This window comes from Aythya fuligula, chromosome Z (assembly GCF_009819795.1).
Source record: "Aythya fuligula isolate bAytFul2 chromosome Z, bAytFul2.pri, whole genome shotgun sequence".
NCBI lineage: Eukaryota > Metazoa > Chordata > Aves > Anseriformes > Anatidae > Aythya > Aythya fuligula.
This window is the reverse complement of record NC_045593.1, coordinates 44,451,985-44,476,673: the sequence shown is the minus strand read 5'-3', so window position 1 is coordinate 44,476,673 and position 24,689 is coordinate 44,451,985. Positions and strand designations below refer to the sequence as shown.

Sequence of the window (24,689 nt, the reverse complement as noted above, 5' to 3'; positions counted from 1 at the left end):
TTCAGAAGGGCCTGACTAACCCATCCTGAATAGTCACAATGTGGCACTTAAAAATGTTGTCTCTCTTTTCCCATATATTAGAAAGGTAAACAATTTGCAGCCTTGTGCTTCAGGTAATGAGGAAGGCACAATGCAAAATTAGAAGGCATTTTCTAAGATATCAAAGAGGTGTTGTTGTTATTTTTAGCATTACTTTTGTTCATTAATGCTCATTTTGCTCATTTTGCTCATTATCAGAAGCATTACATTAAGCACAGACATGTTAACACTGGGCTGGTAGTATCAAACAGCTGTGGATTGTACATGTCAGGCAGGCTGTACATCAGTCACTCCCTGAAAACTTACTACTTCTATGCTTCAGAACAATCCTCTCACATGGGTTAATTCTCCTGAGTTGTTTCTCCAAATGATCAAGAAAGAGTGGATACACTATCTCCATGTCATCAGCTGCAAAGTACGTTGTACCTCAGGTGTTTTCTTTTAAAGGAAATTTTAACATCTGTCAAAGCCTGATGTTTACGGTGAAGTTCTGATGCAGAGCCCTAGCAACACAGCAGAACTCCTATGATAAAGGCTTGTGCTGCTTCCTGTTCTCTCTCACAGGGCAACTCTTCATGTTAGATAAAAAAACTGTGCACATCCGTCAGTTTTAATATTTATGACATGGATAAAACTTTTTTTTCCCTACTATTGACTGATATGCTGACTTTTTCTGTGTGAATGCATCCTGGTTTCATTAGTATGCCAGCTATATACACGTGTATGCCAATGTTCACACATCTACTGTTGTGTTTCAGGTTAATTTCATGATAAATAACTATTATTATACAAGTTTGAGTCTTTTTAATTCCTATTCCTCAAAGCACTAATCTAATTTTCTTCAATGTAACCTCTAGTTTTGATTTTCACAAATGTTTGCAAACAAAAATTACACAGGCAATCCACCTCCAGCACTTTTCTGCAAACAACTTTACTTCTAGATGACATTTCTCTTGCATAGTATTTCAGCAGTAGTAAGTCACTAAAACTCATTTCCAGTCCTTAGTGTTTTCAATCACAAATTGGGCTTCACTCTCAGCACCAGCTCTGCTCTGGGCTGAGGGATGCGCTGTCTTGTGAAGCTCATATAAACAGACCTTTATCAAGTTTACTACTTCTAGTACTGGTCCCAAGAGATCTTGCTGAGTTACTTCTCTGCAGTTTAGCATATGTATAAGTGCATTTCTGTTGGCTCCAAATAAGTGTTAGGACATAGTTCTGAAAGACCATGGTGGTATTGTGCATATATAGGAATCAGAAAATCATGCTGAGCTGTCCAACTGCTATGTGCCATCCATTTTGTTCCTCTAAACCAGAATGGGTGGTTTTCTTTCAAGAATTTTTCTGCTTTACCACATTCACATGTAAAGACAAAACTTGTATTTTTCTCACTTCTCTCTTTAAATGCACAGCTATTCATTTTTAAAATAAAGACACAATTTTACTAATTTTGCATCTTCTACCAATTTTTATGCAAGACTGGTTATAGTTGTAGTCTAGAGCATTAGTTAATAGGGAAAGTAATGATTACTATGAAACTTAAATAAAACATGTATGTATTTATTTATTTATAAGAGCCTCTGCAGCATCTGATGGTTTTACAACTACCTCTCTGTCCGTATCTGTTACTAATATTTTCTAAAACATTGGTAGGTGATGACTACTGATAAATACTGTTAACTGGTTCTGTAACTGCTAATGTCCTTAAATGTTCATAGAATCACTTTTTGCAAACTGCATAGTGCTGTAGTTTCTGAACTCAATTAACTTAATTTATTCTCATTGGATGCATTCTGCAGACAGTGCTGGACTTGAAACTTTCACTCTTGCTATTGAAAATGGGCTTTATAGTCAATTAGCTTTTGAGACCTGTCAGCTATCTGAGAGACTTTTTATTCCTGATCCTTTTGGACAGAACAGCTACTCATCAAGCCAATCTCCCGAGAAAGGGAAAATAATGGGGTTATGTCTCCAGAAGTCTGGGCTGCCTGTAAGGAAGCAGGGCAAAATTAGTCAATGAGTGGTCCCAGCTGCAGACTGTCCTCACATTTTCTGCTTGCACAATGATTCCTAATTAATATTTTTATCGCTGTTTATTTTTAACATCTTTCTTGTCTTACTTACAAAGACAAATGAGCCATTTTCTGACTGCCATTGTGTTTCTATGAATCTTGGCAAACAATTCAGTTCCCTAAACATCGAAGCCCTGTTTTTAGTCAAATTATAACTCTAGGCTTTGCACATGCTGCAAAGAAGGATCCACTTTTCCTTAAAAATAAATGAAAGAGCAAATTGCTCCCAGTCAGGAAATTACATATCTCCCTAACTAGATGAGAAGAGAGATGTGCTCCAACATGGCTTTGAACTTGCAACAAAAATGTGTTTCTGACCTAGACAAAAGTTTTGTACATATTGTTAAAAAAAAAAAAAAAAAAGTTCTCTCAGGTGAAAATGCTAAAATGCACGTCTTACTCTGATCATTTTAAAGTAGTCTTCCAGGAACAGAAGGATCAAGCATGGCATTGCTAGTTGGTTGAGGGAAATGATCGTCCTGCTCTACTCTGCGCTGGTGTGGCAGCGCAGTATTCGAGTGCTGTGTGCAGTTCTGGGCACCACGTCCTACAGAAAGGATGTGAAACTGTTGGAGAGTGCCCAGAGGAGGGCTACAAAGATGGTGAAGGGCCTAGAGGAGAAGATGTGTGAGGAGCGGCTGAGGGCACTGGGCCTGTTCAGCCTGGAGAAGAGGAGGCTGAGGGGGGACCCTACAGCTTCCTCATGAGGGGGAGCAGAGGGGCAGGCGTCCATCTGTTTTCTTTAGTGATCAGTGATAGGACCCGAGGGAATGGTGTCAGGCTGCAACAGGGGAGGGTCAGGCTGGATATCGGGAAGTTCTTCACAGAGAGGGTGGCTGCACAGTGGAAAAGGCTCCCCAGGGACGTGGTCACAGCACTGAGCCTGTCGGAGTTTAAGAAGTGTTTGGACTGTGCTCTCAGTCATAGGTCTGAATGTTTGGGCAGACCCGTGTGGAGCCAGGAGTTGGACCTGATGATCCTTGCGGGTCCCTTCCAACTCGGGATATTGTGATTTTATGATCATGTTCACTGCTATCTTCTGATGGCGCAAGATGGTGTTTTTTTTTTTTTTTTTTTTTTTTTTTAAAGTTTGAGCTACACGTTCAGCCATACATCACTTTTTTATCGTTTTATCTTTTTTAATGACGCCTCCCGTCCCAGCTCAGCTCAGCTCAGCACATGCATCTCAGCACACCCACCTCTCCCCACCACCCCCCAGAGCTGCGCTGGGGCAGCGCGGTGCCGGGCTGCCTCCCCCCCCCGCTCCCCTATCCAGCACCGACATCCAGCACCGGGGCGGGGGGGGGGGGAGGCGGAAAGCCTCCATGCCCTCTGCCCGGCCCGGCCCTGCCCTGCCAGCGCCGCCCTCCCCGGCGAGGCGGCGGCCGCCTTCCTGCTCCGGCGGGGCCAGCCCGGCAGCGGCAGCGGCGGGGAGGTGAGAGGAAGGCGGCGGCGGGGGGACGGGGAGCGGAGCCGCGGCCTCCGCCGCGCTGCGGGGCCGCGGCCCCGGCCTGGGGGAGCCGCGGGGCCGGGGGCTGGGGCAGCCGGGCCGGGCCGGGCCGGGCCGCGGGGGTGCGGGGGTGCGGCGGGGGCTGCGCTGCCCTGCGGGGGGAAGGGAAGAGCTGAGAGCCGGTCTTTGTCTGGAGTTGGTGTGTTCGTAGGCTGTCCGTGCTGGAGGCTGCTCGGTAGCAGCTGCCTGCGTGACAGCTGTAAGGGAAGGGCGTGCTCAGGCTGAGGGTCTGAGAGGTGGATGGCTTCGTGTTCAGTGAAAGCACTTTCTTACCCCCTAAAATCAGAAACATGCTTTCTCTTCAACGCAAATCACTGTGCCAAACCAGGTATTTCGCGGAGAACAGCATGACAAATACATTTCCATATCAGTGTATTTACTGAGCTGATTTGCCTATCTTTCCACCAGAACACGTGTGTGTATCCCTGGTAGAAAGTTACGGAGATTTTATTTTTAGGGTGATGAGAGAGGAAATACCGATACTGCAGCCGAGGTTATGCTTTGTGTCTGCACTGGTTAGATAGAAGGTCCTTCTGTGCATCTCCCCCCTTCACTCTCCTTTTTGCCTTTCCTTCTGGTGGCTCTAAAATATATTCTCCATTAACATAAATTAATAAAGGCAAACAACACCAAGTTTCCTAGAGGGGAAAAATGTATGGAAGTTGAGCATGCTTTACTGAAATCAATGCTAGCTTCCCAGCTTTTAGCAGCTGAGAGCAGCAGGAAGGGAATTCAGGCTGCTCAGTTTGCAGGCTGGGTAGGGGTAACGTTTTGCACCTGTGCTTTGAGGTGTGCCCTGGACTAATTGTTTGTCCTCTGTATAATTGCTCTACTGCCGAGTCTTTCGGAGCTAAACATCTAGTCTAAACAGTAGTTAATTTGCAGTGCAAGCTTCTGTAGCTGATAAGATGTATTGCTTCCCCTACTTCTGACCGACAGGAAGAAAATACCAATTATTTTATTCAAGTAATGCTTGGAATGACGCACTACATTTTGCAGTTTATATTTGGTAATTTTTGCCGTGTTTTCAAGCGTACCAACTAATACGTTTACAACGAGTAACAGGATACTGGTGACTTCATGATGGATTTTGATATACATTTTTTTGAAGAACAGTATTTTATTTGTAGAAGTATTTTATGTTTGTGGTATTCTGGTAAGCAAAAATAAACAAATTATTTTGTTCTTAGCTGATGTGGTCGTCCCCATTTCCTGCAAGTTGTTTTTGCCGCTCTGGATATCTGCAGTTCTAGGTTTGGGGAGCCTGTGGAGACAAGGATGCTGTGTAAATCTCAGGCACTCCTCTTAACATGGCACAGCAGGAAGAACAATCTGTACAATGGTGTACATCTTTCCATAATCCTTAGCCTAGTGTTGGAAATGTGTACGTATCTGTATGTGTGTGATTTAGTCCACTGCAGCTTGATTTTGTGCTTTATGACTAAAATTCGTGCCTCTTCCCCACCCTGCCCTTGCCTTGCATGTGGTCCTGTGGCCGCCGTCAGGGCTGCGCTGTTTGTGACCGCTGGATCCTTAGCAGAAACCTGGACTTGGGGTGCTGGCCCCGTGCAGCTATGTGCTTGGTGTGCTTCACCTGCTCCTCAGGACCACGGGCTTACAACTTGGCCAGCTGCCGGACAAGGTGCGGCACGAGTGAAGAGCTGGCACTTCAGGAAGCTGCCTTCTGCCGCTCGGTGCCCCTCCCCGAATAAATAGATAAACTCACACGCTGTTTTCAAATGAGCAAATAGACTTGAAGCACTGACCGGACTGGCAGTCTTGTGCAATTCCTGCTGGGGAAAGGTGAAGAAAGGTTGTGTCTTACGCTGAATCCAAAGAGGAGTCTTCCAGAGTGGGTTTTGCTCTGGATGTGTGCACACATTAAGTGTAGGTGAGCTGTTGTGGGACCTAAGCACTGGGAATAGAGTAATATCAACATCTCTGTTCCTTGCGAGCTGCTGACATTTTCTTCCTCCCCTGTGATTACACTGTATGTCCCAACATAAACCCTTTGAGAGTTGCTACCATTTATTAATTTATAAATACATTGCAGCCTGTAAATTGCATCCATAGGGAAGAAGAAGTCATTTTTAAGAGCATTCACTTGAGAGACTGTGCAGTGTTTTAACAGTAAATGCACCTGTTTCGTGTTGAGTTAGTGTCTTGCAATACATCGGTGTTTGCTGTTCGATCTTCCATGCTTGTTTTTGCTGGCTTTTGTCTGCAGTAGTGCAAAAAGGAGAGAAAAAAGGTTGATACCAGTTTGCAAGAGAGCAGCGGGTATTACGAACTGTGCCGAAGGTTCCCAGTCCAGTTTGAGGATGCGTTGAGCTAGGTGTTATTGCATCCAGTAAGATTTTATCGCATCATGGGGAGATTATGGCCTGTTGCAAACAGAATTGCAGCTGCCCTTTGCCCTCGTCTCGTGTTGGAATAGGCAGCTCCACAGAATAAACCAAGGCCCAACAGCAATTGGTACTCTTCGTTTGTTAAACCCCGCTTATTAAAGCAAGTTGTGTTTTTTTTTTGTTGTTGTTAGGAGCAGAAGAGAGCTGAGTATCAAGAGAAACATCACTTGGTACGATTTCCCATTGAAATCAACAGAGTGTTTGCTTAACTTTATATATATTTTTATATGGAATCATTATAGAATCATATATTTTTATATAGAATCAGTAAGGTTGGGAAAAGAAAAGACTGCCAAGACCATCTGGTCGAACCATCACCCTGCTACCAATGTCACCCACTAAACCATGTCCCTGAGCACCACGTCCAGCCTTTCCTTGAGCACCTCCAGTTCTGCACCCAGGCAGAACGCCTTCCTTGCATGGTGTTGTCCATTCAGCTGAGAGCTGCTGCATTACTACAGTAAAATCTCGATTGTGGAGGATGCGATATAAGACATGTATTTTAATTTGCAGATTTCTACACTGTTGTGGTCATGTGTTTTTGTTAATTCTTATTTTTTTATTTTTTTGAAGTTGTAGGGCTAGGAAACAGCTGCTAAGGGATGAAGTCTCCACCTCTTCTCGTGGCCGCGCTCCTGGCTTGCATCATCGTTTTGGGTTTCAATTACTGGGTTGCAAGCTCTCGCAATGTGGATCTGCAGGTAATGTTCCTGTTGGTCTGCACGTGGTCTTGCATGTGTGTGGTTAGTAAAGGTAGTACACAGCAAGAAGAATGCTTCCTCTGCATATGGTGAACTAGAAACTTTGACTTGCTTTAGGGATTTACACAAGTGTTACAGCTGATGCTCATCAGTGGAGGGAGACGGGGAAATGGGAGGAATGCCTGTCTGTTGGTAAGGGGGACCCAAAACCTGAAGACCTACATATGGTGCCTGTAACTTCTGCACACGTGGCATTCAGCTGGTTTGTTCTGTTTCAGTTTGTAGATGTGGCATCCTGTTGTTTTTTGTTTTTTGTTTTTTGTTTTTTTTTTTTTCCTCAGAGCACATTGCAGCTTGGCTCTGAGTGGGCCTCTGTAATTTGCTCATCTCCATAAATTATTTTCCTATATGGCTGTTCAGGTGACTCCTGTTTTTTAGTATAAAGTAAGATTGACCTCTTTTGATAAATGTTAGACGAATAAGGATGCACACACACTTTCCCACCAAGGACAGAAATCTAGCTTGTTCAGAAATGGCATTGAGAAATCTGAATTTGTATTTGTTAGAAATCGTTCCTAACGAAGGCACACAGCTCACATGGAAATAATTACTCTGCTGTGTTGTAGTGGAGACTGTGTTTTCTGTGTTTGTTGAGCTTGGGTTTGTTATCCTTACTGGACTGCACATTCTGAAGTTGAGAATTCAACTCCTCACTCCCTCCCCTTTCTCCTTTCTTTTTTCTTTCTTTTTCTTTAACAATCAGCTGTCGTGGTTCCGCTCGAGTGGGCAGCCGAGCTCCACCACAGCCGCTCTCTCACTCCCCCTCCTCAAAGAGGAATGGGGAGAAAATATGTGAAAAGGGCTCAAGGATTGAGATAAGGACGAGAAAATCACGCAATAATTATTGTAACAGGCAAAACAGACTCGGCATAAGGAGATAGTAAGATTTATTGCCTACAACTAACAAGCAAGAGAAGTGAGAAAACAAAGGAAAAAAAAAAACAAAAGCACCTTCCCCCCCCCCATCCACCCTTTTCCACCTCCTCCCCCCGAGCGGCGCAGGGGAACGGGGAATGGGGGTTATGGTCAGTCTACAGCACTTCTTCTCTGCCGCTCCTTCTCAGTCACTCTCGTCCCCTGTGCTGTGGGGTCCCACCCACGGGATGCAGTCCTTGATGAACTGATCCGGCGTGGGCTTCCCACAGGCAGCAGCTCTTCCAGAACTGCTCCAGATATGGGTCCGTACCACGGGGTCCATCCCTCAGGAGAAAACTGCTCCAACCTGGCTCCCCTACGGGCAGCAGCTCCTGCCAGGTCACCTGCTCCACCGTGGTCTCCTCCACGGGCTGCAGCGTGGAACCCTGCTCCACCGTGGTACTCCATGGGCTGCAGGGGGACATCCTGCTTCACCATGGTCCTCACCACAGGCCGCAGGGGACTTCTGCTCCGGCGCCTGGAGCACCTCTCCCCCTCCTTCTACACTGACCTTGGTGCAAGGCTGTTCTCCCACTCCCTTGACTCTCCCGGCTGCTGTGTGGCGCAGCGTTTTTTTCCCTGTCTTAAATATGCTCTCACAGAGGCGCAAAACAACATCGCTTATTGGCTCGGATCTGGAAAACAATGGGGCCCTTCCCAAACATGGGGCAGCTTCTAGATCTTTCTCACAGAAACCACCCCTATGGCTCCCTGCTACCAAAACCTTGCCACGTAAACCCACTACATCAGCAACAGCAAAAACATGAAAATTTAAAGTCTGGTGATTAAACATGGCTTATGAGAGTTCTTTCCAAGTTTTTCTGTTAAGTTATTATAAAAGACATTTAGATGTTGAACTTAGCAATATGGTTTAGTGGAGGACTTGTTAGTGTTAGGTCAGAGGTTGGACTCAATGATCTTGAGGTCTCTTCCAACCTAGAAATTTTGTGAAATTCTGTGAAATTATTTTCTTTTTAATTGAACTGAATTTTAACACTGAGTTGATGGCTGTTGGAACTGCATTGCTGTTCCACCCCGCAGCTGACACGCTTCAAGCAGGGCACGTCTTGGGCCATGCAGTTGAGGGAACGTCTTAGTTTTCCTGTGGTGACAGGGTATGATGTCATTTCTTCTGGAAACTTGGTCATCTCTCCTCTTTCCTGTAGCAAGGGGCCTGAGGATGGTGTCTACCAGGTGTCTGTAGCTGCAACAGTAATACTGAGGCTTTGCTGCATGATCATGGGGCAGCTGGTAGGAAAATGGGCCAGCATACCAGCTTATCTTGGTCTCAGTAAAGTACAGACATAAAATCCCGTTTACTGTTACTGATTTACTGTATCATCTTGTACGCTTTCCCCAAAGAACACGACTGAAAATACTTTCACTTCTTCGCAGTCATGCACTCCGACAAAAATAAAAGCACATCCAAAGCTATGAATGGAGCTTTTAAAACACTCATAAAACAGTCATATAACCCATTCATTTGTTGGCAAGACTTTGCTGCTATTATGACTAACACGGAATAAGTGCTTTTTCTTCGTTCTTGCAGCCAAACTACAAGGTTTTTTTTATCTTTTTTTTTTTTTTTTTTTTTTTTTCCCTCCTCCTCTCCATTCTCTTGCAGTGGCAGTGAAGTGGAGTAGGCAGGCAGTAATATGCAGCATTCTGTGATGTAAGATTTAATCCATCTCCTGTCAGTCTTGGCAGATGCACAGTTCTTACTATATTCATTTCTTTTTATCTACCAAGAATCCCCAGGTCTTTATGACTGGGTAAATCCTGTCTAATTTTGTGTGTGTGTGTGGGGGGGGTCTTCATATTCTTCCTTACTGCCCATAAGCCATTTAATGCACAAAGTTTAGAAAGAATGTCCTGTGAACCTAAATGAATCCTTTAAAAGAAATAGACCTTGACAGCACCTGGCTTAATTCCTTTACCTCATTTGTGTGTGCAGTATTTGATGGTCTTGAATTTTCATCTTGTAACTGCTTTTTGAGCAGTCAAGAACAATAATTTTCTGTTTATAAATGAGCATTGTATCTTCATGTAACAGCTGTATACCAGTGATTTAAGTGTACGTTGGATGGTGCTGTCCTCCGTCCATTTTGTCCATGGTCTTAAGTGAAAATTGTTGGTGATTTGGGAGATGATTTTTTCCCACTGAGTAAGTTTAGGTTCAGCACTAGAAACTGCAGTGATGTCAGAATGGGCATTTTGAGAAATGTTTTGACCTTGTACCCTTGTACTTCAGAAAGATTGTAAACATATTTTTTAATGTGTTTCTTTTGTTTTTGTTTTGGTGTGGCTTTTGTTTGTGCTTTTATTTTTTTTTTTTAACCATAAGCACTTAGACAGCTTTGTATTTATTTGATGATCTTTGACTGAAATTTTGTTGGCTGCTACAGAATATGAGTTACCAATAATTTATGTAAGGCTGTTGTGTGTGTGTGCTTACAGGTGGCTGACAGGTATCACCAACTGAGGAAATGTTTTGATGACATTAGTATTGTTTGTCTGTTGTATTCTCTGAAGTTAGGTATTCTGTGAAAGAATAGAAGAGAAGTCCAGTAAAAAGGAAAGTGGGTTTACTCGTTACCTATTCCAGTTCTGCCTATGTGAAGTTTGAAAGCATGATCCTTTTGAAACAGTCTCAGAGGGGAAACATTTCTCTTTGTCTTTTGCTAATGTGCTCCTCCTCAGAGTCGGATCATTGGGTTGGAAAGCAAAGTCCGCAGAGCAGCAGCGGAGAGAGGCGCCGTGGAGCTCAAAAAGAATGAATTCCAGGGAGAGCTGGAGAAGCAGAGAGAGCAGATTGATAAAATCCAGTCCTTGCATAGCTTCCAGATGGAAAATGCCGACAGAGCACATCAGGAAGAGAAGGTAGGCCCCGTTCTAGCCACACTTTACAGTGAGACTGTGATTTGCCATCATGCTCTCTGTAATAGCGTAAGGTTGCTCAAATGTGCAAGCTAATGGGGGTATGGTCAACATTTGTGTGTCAAAATGTTTAACGTAAATTATCATAATGTTTAGAAAATGGACGTTGAATCCACATTATTAATGATTTTAAACTAATCATAGAATATCCCAAGTTGGAAGGGACCCATAAGGATCATTGAGTCCAACTCCTAGCAGCACACAGGTCTATCCAAAAATTCAGACCTGTGACTAAGAGCACAGTCCAAACGCTTCTTGAACTCTGACAGGCACCACACTGGTGCAGAGACTGCTTCCCTGGGGAGCCTGTTCCAGCATGTGACCACCCTCTCAGTGAAGAACCTCTTCCTGATGTCTAGCCTTAAAAGGAGTTAGGAGGAAATCCGTTACTCAGAGGACGGTGAGGCCCTGGCACAGGCTGCCCAGAGAAGCTGTGGCTGCCCCATCCCTGGAGGTGCTCAAGGCCAGGCTGGATGGGGCTTTGGGCAGCCTGGGCTGGTGGGAGGTGTCCCTGCCCATGGAGGGGGTTTGGAATTGAGTGAGCTTTAAGGTCCCTTCCAACCCAAATGTTCTGTGATTGTGATTATAGCCCTCAGATTGGTAAAGACTTCATCAGCAGACTGCAATGGAGAAAACAGAAATTTCTTGTGGGGAAGAAAAAGAAAGAAGCATACAGAATAAGACAAAATCTAGATTTTTTTTTTTTTTACTGCTGCATTTCATCAGCTTTTGAATATGAAGTATTAAAGCTGCAAGTGATAGCACTTCAGAGTAATACCTCTACTGTCTCCGTAAGCCGTCAATAGAGCTACCCTGGGTTGCCCTCCAGTTTTGTTACCTGTACACTAATGTTTTAAAACTCGAGGAAAACAAGAAACTGCACCAAGAGATACATTTGTGTTTCCTTCCTTAGCAGGCATAATAGTTGATGTTTATTTCTAAATGCATTGCACATTTTGTGGCGTCCTCAGCCTGCCAAATATAATAGAAGTGGGAGACACCAGAAGGGTTAGAACAGCCTTTAGTGTTGATGCTCTTGACAGTGCAGTGTTGCAAGAGGCTTGAAAGTCCTTTGTGAAGAAAGTAAACATAGAATCATAGAATCATAGAATATCCTGAGTTGGAAGGGACCCTTAAGGATCATCAAGTCCAACTCTTGACACCGCACAGGTCTACCCAAAAGTTCAGACCATGTGACTAAGTGCACAGTCCAATCTCTTCTTAAATTCAGACAGGCTCGGTGCAGTGACCACTTCCCTGGGGAGCCTGTTCCAGTGTGCAACCACCCTCTCTGTGAAGAACCCCCTCCTGACGTCCAGCCTAAATTTCCCCTGCCTCAGCTTAACCCCGTTCCCGCGGGTCCTGTCACTGGTGTTAATGGAGAAAAGGTCTCCTGCCTCTCGACACCCCCTTACGAGGAAGTTGTAGACTGTGATGAGGTCTCCCCTCAGCCTCCTCTTCTCCAGGCTGAACAGGCCCAGTGACCTCAGCCGTTCCTCGTACGTCTTCCCCTCCAGGCCTTTCACCACCTTCGTAGCCCTCCTCTGGACACTCTCCAACAGTTTCATGTCCTTTTTATACTGTGGTGCCGAGAACTGCACACAGTACTCGAGGTGAGGCCACACCAGCGCAGAGTAGAGCGGGACAATCACCTCCCTTGACCTACTAGCGATGCCGTGCTTGATGCACCCCAGGACACGGTTGGCCCTCCTGGCTGCCAGGGCACACTGCTGGCTCATATTCAACTTGCAGTCTACCACGACCCCCAGATCCCTCTCTTCTAGGCTGCTCTCCAGCGTCTCATCGCCCAGTCTGTACGTGCAGCCAGGGTTTCCCCGTCCCAGGTGCAGGACCCGGCACTTGCTCTTATTGAACTTCATGCGGTTGGTGATCGCCCAGCTCTCCAACCTATCCAGATCCCTCTGCAAGGCCTTTACACCCTCATTTGAGTCCACAACTCCTCCAAGTTTGGTGTCATCAGCAAACTTGCTCAAACTACCTTCTATTCCTACATCCAGATCGTTTATAAAAATATTGAAAAGTACCGGCCCTAAAATGGAGCCTTGAGGGACCCCACTGGTGACCGCCCGCCAGCCTGACGCAGCCCCATTTACCATAACCCTTTGGGCCCTGCCCGTTAGCCAATTGCTCACCCATCGTATGATGTTTTTATTTAGCTGTATGGTGGACATTTTGTCCAGTAGGATCCTATGGGAAACCGTGTCAAAAGCCTTGCTGAAGTCCAAAAAAATCACATCAGCTGGTTTCCCTTGGTCCACCATACGGGTGATCTTATCATAAAAGGAAATCAGGTTAGTTAGGCAGGACCTACCCTTCACAAACCCATGCTGGCTGGGACCAATGACTGCTTTGTCCCCCAGGTGCGCCTCAATAAGTCCGAGAACCAACTTCTCCATGATTTTACCAGGCACTGACGTGAGACTGACAGGCCTGTAATTGCTAGGGTCTTCTTTCTGACCCTTCTTGAAAATTGGCACAACATTTGCCAGCTTCCAGTCTACCGGGACCTCTCCAAATTCCCAGGATCGTTGAAAAATAATTGATAGAGGTTCCGCGATGACATCCGCCAGCTCTTTCAGCACCCGGGGATGAATCCCATCCGGACCCATGGACTTGTAGGGATCCAGGTGGAGTAGCAAATCCCGCACACGTTCAGGGTCGGTTGGGAGTTTGTCATCCCCACCGTCCCGGTCCTCCAGCTCAGGGCACCCTGGGTCCCGAAGCCCATCATCGGCATTGAAGACAGAGGCAAAGAAGGCGTTAAGCGTCTCTGCTTTGCCTACGTCATCATCTGTGAGGAGACCTTCCCTATCAAGGAGCGGCCCTATGTATTCTTTAGTTCTCCTTTTGCCATTTACATACATACATACATACTTAAATAACAGCAAGTATGGTTACCACTAACCATTTTATTTTGTATTTTCTTTGTGTTACAGACACTGCCTTAGATGTGTCAGTAAACCATTAATATAACTTTCTCACTGTTGCCAGGAGTATTTAGCTGAGAGTAGTCAGAGGACCACCTGAGCACATTTTTCCAGCCCATCCAGATCCCTCTGGGTGGTATCCTTTCCCTCTGCTGTACCAATTACACCACACAGCTCGGTGTCATCCACATACTTGCTGAGGATGCACTCCGGCCCATCATCATCATGTATATTATTAATGAGGATGTTAATATCAGCACCTTTAGTAACACCACTTGTTACTGGTTTCCATGTGGACTCTGAGGCATTTACTGCACTTTGGATGCAGCTGTCCAACAAATTCCTTATCCACACGCTAGATCATCTGCCAAATCTGTACCTTTCCAGTTCAGAGATAAGAATTTTACGGGACACTGTGTCAAAGGCTTTGCAGAAGTCTGGGTAGCTGACATTAGTTACCCTTCCCTTCTCCACTGATGTAATTCTTCTGTTGTAGAAGCACACCAGGTTAGTTAGGCATGATTTGCTCTTGGTGCAACTGTGTTGTCACCTTTTAGTCAACTAGCTGGGCCTCGACATGTTTCCACATGGCTGCTAGCAGGATCTGCTCCGTGATCTTGCTGGGAATTGAAGTGCAGCTAACTGGTTGGTAGTTTGCAGAGTCTTTCTTTTTACTCCTCTTAAAAATAGGGCTGACATTTCTTTCTTTTTTTTTTTTCCCAGTCACTGGGAACTTTACCTGACTGCCACGACTTCTCAGAGATGATGGGGAGTGGCTTGGCAAGTAGGTCCTCCAGTTCCTCTGTACCTTGGAAAGCACCTTGTCAAGTTGCATGGACTTGGGCACATTCAGATCCCTCAGATGGTCTCTAACCCAGTCTTCTCCTATAAGGGGAGGAAGGGGAGGAACTTCATTCACCCAAGCCCTGTCTTGACATTTGGGGACCTGGGAGATTTGACAAGATTGATCACCAGTGGAAACAGAGGCAAAGACCTGTTGAGTACTTCAGCTTTTTCCATGTCGGTCATCACTAGATCTTTTGACGTGTCAGGAAGGGTACATTTTCCTTGTTCCTCCTGTTCTGACCAATGTACCTGCAGAAGCCCTTCTTGTTATTTTTCACATTGCTCACCTGGTTCAGTTCCATCTGTGCCTTGGCTTTCCTAATCATATCTCTACATGCTTGGGCAACATTCCTATATTGTTTCCAAGATGTGTGTCCCTGCTTCCAGTGCCTATGCATTTCCTTCTTGCTCTTCAGTTCAGCCAGGAGGTGTTTATGCAGCCATCCTAGTCTCATGCCTTCTTTGACTAGTTACTTGCACTTGGGGATCAAGAACTCTTGTGTTTGAAGAAAAATATCCTTGAAGAGCTGCCAACGCTTTTCTGCTTCAGTGACTCTAAAGGCAGTTTCCCACGGGATTGCATTCACCATTTCCTTAAACAGGTGAAGTTTTTTTTTCCTGAAGTTAAAGGTCTTAACTTTGCTCTTTGCCCAGACCACATTCTTTGAGATCATGAAGTCTGTCAGGGCATGAGCACTGCAACCCAGGCTGCCAGCTATCCTGACCTCTCTCCTACTCCCTCTCCCAATTATATTATCTGTGTTAGAGAGCAACAGGTCTAGTAAAGCTATTCCTCTGCTTCCTCTGTAACCTGGACTAAGGAACTGTCCGCTGGGAGTCTCTGATTGCTGTCCTGCTTTTCCAGCAGGTGTCAGGCTGGTTGATGTTCCCCAGCAGGACCCCGACCTGTGAGCATAATGCTGCCTGCAGTTGAGGAAAGAGCAATTCATCAGTGTTTTTCTCTTGATCAGGAGGCAGTGAACACCTATCGTGAGGTTTCCTTTGTTGGCTTGGCCTCTAATTCTCACCCATATTTCTATCAACCTGCTTGGAATAATCTGTAAAGTTTGCAGTTGAGAACCCAGGAGCTGTCACTGTAGAAAACATTAGATAAAGGTGGTGCAATGGAATTATTTCCTCTCTTCTTCTGGAAAACAGCAAGTCTCAGGAGGTGAAGTGCTAGAACGAGCATGTATGTGTCCGCGCACCACTTCATGGCAAGCTTAGAATTTGCTCTTGTTGTGACACATGAGCAAACATCCCACGCAGATATTGCTTGTTTTCCAACTCTGCAACATAAGAGGAGGGAGAAGTGTTTTACTGGAAAACTTGTCAGAAGATGTCATCAACCAAGTTGGCATGAATTCATCCACCATAAATTAGAAGCACCCCCAGTGTGGCAATGGTGGTGGAAGAGAAGAAAAGCTTCCTTCTCCTTGCTAAGGACCTTAATCTGAAGAAGCTCTTCACATCAGTGGTTATTTAACAACAGGATGTAGAATATGTGAAAAGACTATTTCTGAGCTTTTTTGTGTGTTTATCTATATATAGGTATATATAAATGTGTGTTGTATATGCACCTGTGCATACATAAATATTTGCATACACACACAAACGCATACCCTTGTTTTTGGCTCCATGGATTCCTGAGGAACAAGTAATAAATACACCCTTTCTGGTTATACAAACCTCAGTCCTTGAACTGAGCTTTATTCGCCTCCCTGGGGATTAACAGCAGGTATTTACCTTTTCCAGGAGGGATGAATGCAAGTCCAAACCCTGAGTCACTCAGCTCTATTTCCAAGTAATACAAACTGTCTAAACATAACTAGACGGATGTTTGAATGATAAACAGGATTTTGTTTTAATTTTCGTTGTTGTTCTTAAATAAGAAGAGTGAAAGTGCAGATGTGTACAAGTGAATGGCCTATCTCAAAAAAAAAACAACACCTACTCTTTTTCAGGGAGAATTCATAGGGCATCTGGATATAGAAAAAAATCTGTACAGAGGCAAGCCTTCACAATCTGGACTCCTCACAAAAGCAACTCTCAGATAAGATTTGAGACCCAGATTAATTGCAGTTCGTCTCTGGTCACTGCATCGTATTACTCTGCTGATTATATGGATAAGGATGTAGTGATACACTGATAATATGACAAGGATAATTAAGCCACTGAGTTAGTTTTGTTCCAAACTTGTGCACCAGTAAGATACTCTGCAAGTTAAAGTCATTGTTGGAGGCACTGTGACAGCCTCTGAGAGTTACCTCTGCCTGCTTTTCTAGTTACATTGCCCCCGTGCTACTTCAAGAGCAAAGGCAGGGAAGGTGGGAGGTTGTTGGAGCCTGGAATACCCCATGGGCTCACCATCCCATGAGGCAATGTAATCCTGGGTAATAGCTGCCAGAATTTTTCTCCTACATCTGAGTACGTCTAAAACATTTCTGTAACCAGTCTGCTTTTAAAAAAAATCTGTTTGAACTTTTGAGGATTAATGTAGATTTAGCCAATCCATTCTGGAAATCCATACAAAAATAGACTGAAGAGATCAGGAGAGCTTACATGGACTCTCAGTAACAACAAATAAGGAATCGGGAGTGTGAAAGGGCTGTTTGTAGTTCATAAACAATTTTCTAATGCAGAACAATATCCAGTATGGTTGCTTCTCAGGACTTGTAGTTTCTGGGATGTACGCACCCACAGCAGTCTTTTTGAGGAGTATGGCAACAGAACAGCACGTGTAACCTGTTTTTAGTTTTAACTCTTAGAAAGTACTTTTGCAATTTTCTTTTCCTTTGGATTTCTGTGATGCTTCCCCATCCCATATCCTGTTTCACTGAGGAAGAGCAACAAGCGTTGTGAAAAATCTGTCACTATGGCTCGTTTAACACTGGCCACAGATGCTCTCATCCTCCCCTCTGGGAAAATCTCAGTTCCTGGTGCAGCATTCTGAGGCAAAGCACCTGTTGGTGTGCTGAGAGTGACTCTGCTGAAACAGAGTGACGGTGGGCAGGGTTAGGGAAGAGTTAGGGAAGAAAAACCTGATGTGAAGAGGAAGAGTTTTGCCTCTGTTTTTGAAAGAAACTGGGTCACATCTTCTAGTTCTGGGAAGTTTTCATGATAAGCAGGCACTGCTTTGCCCCCCGCTTTACTTGCTGCTGTGTGGTGTTTCTGAATTAGCGAGAGAAATCAGTCTGCTTACGCATAACTGGTACAGCACATACCTAGAGAGCATCTCATTTTAAATTGTGTTTCAATATTGTGAAGAAAAAATGGATAGGCTGGGACTGGCTGAACTGTAGGCACCCCGAAAGTGAAAATATGAGTATGTGCAGCTTAAGATCACTGATGCTGTGTCTGACCTTTTTGTCCTTGTGAGTGCAAAGCCCCATTTTCACTGGTTTTAGTTCTGAAACAAATATTTACTCTTCTCAGCTACTTCACTGTTTTATTCCTTTTTCCATCAGGAATCTCATTATGTGCCTGGATATGCTAAGTTTGGTTGTTGTTGGAAAACATGCATTGGTTCAGGGTGCTGGGGCTAGCGTGTTTCTGATAAAAAGCTATATGATAAACAGCCAGTGCTGAAGGGGCTCGTGTAGTAGGCCTCCCAGGAGTATGTTTATTGCAACTGCTGTGTAAGGCAATAATCTGATGAAATGCTCGTGTGTAGTTCAGAGCCATGTGCTCAAAAAGTACGCTTTGAATAGTTTATTTCAGTGCTTCCATGCATGCATTTCTGTCTGTTCCTATTATTTTTTTTAAGTAACAATACCTTTAATGTTTGTGCTTCTTTAGTAGAATATGGCTTACGTAGACATGTTCACTGGTGAATAATCTCTCTCTCAGTTGTCACTAAGACATTTGCCGTCCGGCTGTGGCAAGATTTTTCCATGATTTGCTGCTGGCAGCGTGGCTTTCCGTCTGGTTTCTGAGGGCCTGCTGTCCACCCTGGGGACCCCCAAACTGGAGACTGACCTTCCCTGTCTGGTAGTCGTGAGGTCCTCTGTGCAAGGCGTGCATGCAAGTACAACAGGCTGGTTCTGTCTAACAGGGCTACTGCCACAGTCAGAGATCGGACTTTGATATGGCAAAATACCAAGTATCCTGGAGCTGAATAATCACGGCTAGGGATTGTAGGTATTGTTCTGTGGGCTCAATGAGATTTAAAATGTATTTTTTTTTCCTGGCTCTGAGTTCAGGCTGGTGTTTGCTGACTGTTCCCCTGCAGTTTGAAAAATGAAATGGTATCTGCCTAATTCACAGCTATGAAGCAAAGATTAGCTAATGTTTGCGTGGCAGGAGGAAGAATATAAAGCCCGAAGCTATTGATACAGTCAGACAGAAAACTGGCAGTTGAAATGCTGCCCTGTAAATTATTAAACAGCATTTCTGCTCAAGTTAAACAGGTGAATAGATTTCCATGATTTCTTCCTGTACTCTTACCCTCAAATTCAGGAAGGAAGGCGTGGCATTGCCAAAAGGAAGTATTGCTTGGTTTGGATTTATGCAGTCCAAACGAGTAAGATACGCGTTTATTTCTTAATGTTTCAAGGAGACTTTTTCGTTTTTCTGCACATCAGCTAATCACAGTTATTGCTGTCCTAAAATGTCCTTGAAAATGTCTGCCTCTTCATCAGGACATGAATGGCTACTGCTTTGAACTGGGACTTCTTAAAGGGTGGACAAAAGACAAATCCACACCTCTGCTATGTTACCTCATTTGGATTGATTGGACCCTGTCCTCCATCAGTTAGTACTTGTTGCTGCAGTCTTCAAGAAAATGGGCACTGACTGGCAGCATTGACTGGCATGGCACGGGCAGGCAGGCTGAATGTAGGCACTTCTTTTCCCTTGAAGTGCTGTGGGTGTGGGCATGCATCAGTAACTGAGCAGCAGCTTTGGGAAACATGGGGCTTGATGTACCCTGACCTCAGACCCCTGCAGAATATAGGGTTTTCCTGGGAAAACTGAAGAAGTAGAAAATTGCAATGAAACGTAAGAGATCTGCTCCTGAGACTGGATCATTGGTGAAGGATCAGTGGATCTCATCTTTAAGACTCCTGGACCAGGCTTTCTGAATGTTAAATATGAGTTATGTTGATATTTGGCTCAGAGGAATTGTTTTCATGCTAGTTCAGTGAATATTCAGGTGTTTTGGGGCATTTGTATTTGTGTTGGGAGAGGGCGAGTGAGGGGAGAAAGGGGCGCATCGTGTTGATATGTTGACTGCTTCTTCAGAGTGAGAGAGTGAGCGCAAAGCGAGGGAAAGGAGGAACATTATGCAGTGCTTTCTTATCAGAGCAGGAGTGGATAATTAGAAATGTGATACAAGGCACAGGCTTCAAGTTGCTTTGGCAGAGTTCACTTACGCTTTCTGTTAAAGGAGTTTCTGTAGCAGGAGTTAACAGCAAGTTACACTACAAGGTATTCTCTGTCATGGAATAACATTAAACCAGCATGAAGCAGCAAGCAGTTTTAGCAGTGGGCTCTGTAAATTCCTCCTACTTTTGTTTGTGATATCTGTGCAGTGATAGCTGTTTTTTTCTGTACGTATACTGGGAAATCTGGGTTAAAATAAGTGCTTGTTGTTTGTAATAATAAATCTCTAGAACAGCTAATAAAGCTTCTGTGTTAGGCTGTAATTCAGCACTCGCAAATCAAAAATCCTGCTTTAAGTGCTTTGGTGGTTGTTGTTTATAACCTTAATGGTAACACAGGCCCTTTGCAATTAAAACATCGTTTTCTGTTTTGTGCCTTCCAGGCAGTGCTGATAAACAACATCACAACAAATGAACGATTAATCCAGAGTCTAAAAGGTATGATATAATACCCCCTGTATCACCCTCATATTGGTCTTTAAGGCTTGTCTTAAGACTTTAAGTCTTCTAGGAATGCTGCTTCCTTCAAGCTGTGGGGAGGGTGCAGGAGCTGCTGTGACTTTGATCCTGCATCCGCACACTTCCAGTTCAGCGATCTGTCAGTCTGCATGTGCCTCAACACCAGAGGGATTTCACAGAAGCATAGGGTGGTATGGATTGGGAGGGATCTTAAAGATCATCTAATTCCAACCAGTTTCAAGAGTGTGCAGGCTCACCTCCCACCAGACCAGGCTGCTCAAAGCCCCATCCAACCTGGCCTTAAACACTTCCAGGGATGGGGCATCCACGGCTTTGCTGGGAAACCTGTGCCAGTGCTTCACCACCCTCTCAGTAAAGAATTTATTTTGAATATCTAATGTAAATCAACCTTCTTTAAGTATAAAGCCATTACTCCTTGTCCTATCACTCCACCCCTTGACAAGGAGTCCCTCCCCAGCTTTCCTGTAGGCCCCCTTTAGGCACTGGCAGGCAGCTATAAAGTCTCCCCAGAGCCTTCTCTTCTCCAGGCTGAACAACCCCAACTCCCTCAGTCTGTCTTCATAGGAGAGGTGCTCCAGCCCTCCAATCATCCTTGTGGCCCTCCTCTGGGCCTGCTCTAACAGGTCCATGTCCTTCTTGTGCTGGGGGCCCCAGAGCTGAATGCAGTGCTCCAGGTGGGGTCTCACGAGAGCAGAGCAGAGGGGGACAATCACCTCCCTCACCCTGCTGGCCACGCTGCTTTTGGTGCAGCCCAGGATGTGGTTGGGTTTCTGGTGTGCAAGTGCACCTTGCTAGCTCACGTTGAGCTTCTCATCAGCCAACACCCCCAGGTCCCTGACCTCAGGGCTGCTCTCAATCCGTTCCACCCTTTACTTGTCGATGTAGTACTTAATGTAGGACTCCTGACCCCGAACGGCTAATGATATAAAAATGATAAGAAATAAAACTAGCTCCTGTGTATATTGTTAATATACCTTTCATTCCACTTTTTATAGCATGTTTGCATTGCTCTCTGAGGTGTTCGGGTCATAGGTTTTAGCACCAAGAGAATTATGAAATTCTTACAATAAACATGAAAATGTAGTCTAATTCCTTTCAGTTCATGTTTGTGCTCCAAAACATTGTTAGCAATTTATGCCTCAGATGTCTGGAGAGCTCATCATAGGTTCTATAAACAGGCGAATAAATGTATTGCCAGTTCTCCTGATGTCCTCTCACAAAGCTTTCTATCAGAATGTATTTATAATGCTAGAGCATGATGGTGATTCTTCTAACATTAAAAAAAAAAAGATGAATCTTGTATTCCTCAAAACCAGAGGAATCTAATAGTAAAATGTATGTTATTCAGGGAAGAATTGGAAACTTGGTCTTCTGATAGCTAATTAACATGAAAGCTATTTCATACTATGGTCCGATTAGTCTTTCATAGACCTGAATGCTTTCTGGGCTGAAATCTAGCAGAACAAGGGTTTGCAAACAAGCTATAGAGTATTCCTAATGAAGTAAAGGAGATCAAAATGTTAACAAAAGCTTTGTGACATGTATGTTCAGCTGAAAGGCTGTTTAATCATACCCAGCCCAGTGCGTCCTTGATGAATCAGTTTAGCAATTGTCAATGCATCTGTATGCAAAATGTAATGAACATAAGAGGAGGATCGAGCTAGTGTACTTACTGACAGACCTGTTGTGTGATATTTATGTTGTAATATACCCAGGTATATATGTACGTGTGTATTTTAATACATACTTTAATCCTGTTATGATCAGACCACTTGAAAGAGTTACAGACAGAATATGGAAAACTACAGATAAATGTTTACCAGTTTCAGAAGAACCAGACTAACCTTCAGAGAAAGTTCTCCTATGACCTGTAAGTATGCTCTTTCTAAATAATGGCTTCTGGAGTTGTAAGTGATTCAGTTACAACCCTGAGTATTCTTGTGATAGCTGTATCACTGTCAGTAAATGTGCAGTTTTAAGCACCTGACACATCTAAAATTGCTCATGGTCGATCTTGGAGAAAAACATAGTCCTTGCAATGCCCAGCATCTCAGTATGCACGGATTACTCACACACTTCATGTTCCTTCCAGTGCAGGAAGAGAAAAGTAGCAATATTCTGATGTAAGAGCTGGGGAAAATGGGAACACAAAATGGCTAGACAGTCCAACAGCCACATTTTAGCCAGATTTTTTAGGAATTCTGACTAAAAGCTCAATGTGCTAATCAAAGAACCTGAATTTTGCAGGCCAAGCTTGAAAACTTGAAATACCTTTTTTTAATTACTTTTTTTGTTTGTTCTTCACTTCCCTGAATTAAGAGTTAAGGATTTGTATTACCACATTTGGGATGTTTACTGAGTGTCAGTTGGTTATGTAGTGTTTCTTTTTCTAACAAAAGTAAAAGGAAGTTGGAGATTTAAGTTTGTACTAGCCTTTTATTAATCTGCATTGAATTTACAAGTCAATCAAAATATTTTTCCCCTTGAAGTTTATTGCATGCCACAGCTATGACATAGATGGGACTGCTGGACCTTTGTTGATGGTTTTTGCTAGCTGGAGAAGAGTATCTCTCTTCTAGTGTCCTCCTTGGAAGGCTGTGGTCATCAAGAATAAATGGGTCTGTACGTGTATGTGCTGTACAGTCGTGTTCCATATGAGTGGTAAATCCTTGAACTACTGGATTGATAAGCATGTGCAGGAAAGTGATACAAAGTAAATGTGGTAAGCCTGATGTCTGAAAACTCACGCTTATTGCCCCTCTCTTGTGAAATATTTTCAAGTACATCTTGTTTAGCGGAAGAAGATCAGATCCGGAGGAAACATCTCAAGGATCACAACAGGCTCAAGGTGAAGGGATAAACAAGTTACAGTGATGAAACTGTACTACTTAGCTGGGTTATTGCGGGTCAGGGAAGGGGCAGAGACAGGAATGGTAATTCAGCCCACCATTAGATGTAAAGGAACTAAGCTGCTAACTTGCCTGCCTTCTGTCAGTCCTGAGGCAGGTGGTAATCCACAAGAGCAGTTGTTACCTCAGTCAAGAAGCTACACTTTCTTCGCTAGCTTTGCTGAATAATATTTAGATGTTCATTTTTGATGACCATGAGAGTGGCCGGCTACGCGACTGCAAGCAGCAGACCCTTAGTGTCATGACAGAGGAGGCACTGGTAGCACTGTGTAACTGTTAGCTTTATATATAAAATACTAAACGCTGTCCTCTTTAAGAAATACCCATGTTGGAACTCATCATAGCTACCAAAGAACTCCTTTCTGTAGCATTTTGTTGTCTTACAGCACTGCGCCTTGGTGGAGTATTGAGAAAGGGTGTGTTTGGTTTGCTAGCAGTAGCTTGCATCTGTTTCAGATTTGACCTAGTACTTTGCTGTTTCGTCCTGTATCTAAAACCCAAATACGTGCTTCTGTTATCATAACAGAAAATTTTCAGAGATCAAAACTGTTTTTGACTTAAGTGAAATGGACTGATTAGTCAAAGACAAGAAAATCCATACAGCTTGTTAAGCTGGTATAGCAAAAGCAATTTAATTTCTTAAAGTGGAACTTGGACCACCTGCACCTTGGGTTTGTTTCTAGGGGATAGGTTAGCATCCTCTTTTTTTCTTATGGACTTCTCAAATATAAGCCCAGGTAATAGAATCAAGAAGATTTAAAAAAATAAAAAAAAAAAAAAAAAGGAATGGAATGAATAATGTTACCAAACAACATTTTAGAAGAGTTATTTTATGGATGTGGATGAAAGTTCATGACTACTCACTTGTTCGTGTTTTCTCCAGGTCACAGTGCATCAACCAGATGAAAGAATTAAAAGAACAATGTGAAGAAAGGATAAATGAGATCACAAAAAAAGGCAGTGATGTATCACAAGTCAGAGAAAATAAAGACTTCCCAGAAGATTCCAAAAAAAGTGGCCAGGTATGGTGGACGTAGTTTCTTATAAATCTTTTTCTAAGTAATTCTTAAGTGGTTCTCCTCCTTTCTGCTATCTTCAGCTAACATTAGCTCATTAAGTTTTGTACTGCTCTGATTCACGCCTGTTGAATGTTTCTGATTTATGTGAAATTGAGAGATTCTGGATGCAGAACAAGGCAGAGGCTGCAGGAGACCTTGCTGTTCCCCAAATCACTGTCTCTCTGAGTGGGGCAGGACTCGAGAGCTGCTAACGAGGGTGGTATTTTCAAGAATATCTGTGCTGCTGAGCTTTGGTCCTTTTGACTTTGTCAAAGGACTTTACAAAGCTTTGTGTGTTGAAGTTGGATGAGGATACATGATGAGAATAAAAGTACGGTGAATCACTTCAGAGTACCAGCAAGCCTCGAATATGACACTGTAGTCCATAGGTCTCCACTAGCGACTCTGGGGTTCGTCAATAGGTA

The 24,689-nt window shown here is 43.9% G+C and overlaps 1 protein-coding gene across 2 annotated transcripts in view; it reads left to right on the top strand.

Annotated features, from left to right (window-relative positions):
• Positions 1-3,483: 3,483 nt before the first annotated feature.
• The window catches only part of GOLM1 (golgi membrane protein 1), a 31,725-nt gene continuing 10,519 nt past the window's right edge, over positions 3,484-24,689 (top strand). For both annotated transcript variants that reach the window (XM_032205707.1, XM_032205706.1), the window contains exons 1-6: positions 3,484-3,546; positions 6,603-6,730; positions 10,406-10,585; positions 20,201-20,255; positions 22,065-22,167; positions 24,090-24,228. In XM_032205707.1, coding sequence (XP_032061598.1) covers positions 6,632-6,730; positions 10,406-10,585; positions 20,201-20,255; positions 22,065-22,167; positions 24,090-24,228 — 576 coding nt within the window. In that variant the 5' untranslated portion in view covers positions 3,484-3,546; positions 6,603-6,631. The remainder of the gene's footprint in view (positions 3,547-6,602; positions 6,731-10,405; positions 10,586-20,200; positions 20,256-22,064; positions 22,168-24,089; positions 24,229-24,689) is intronic.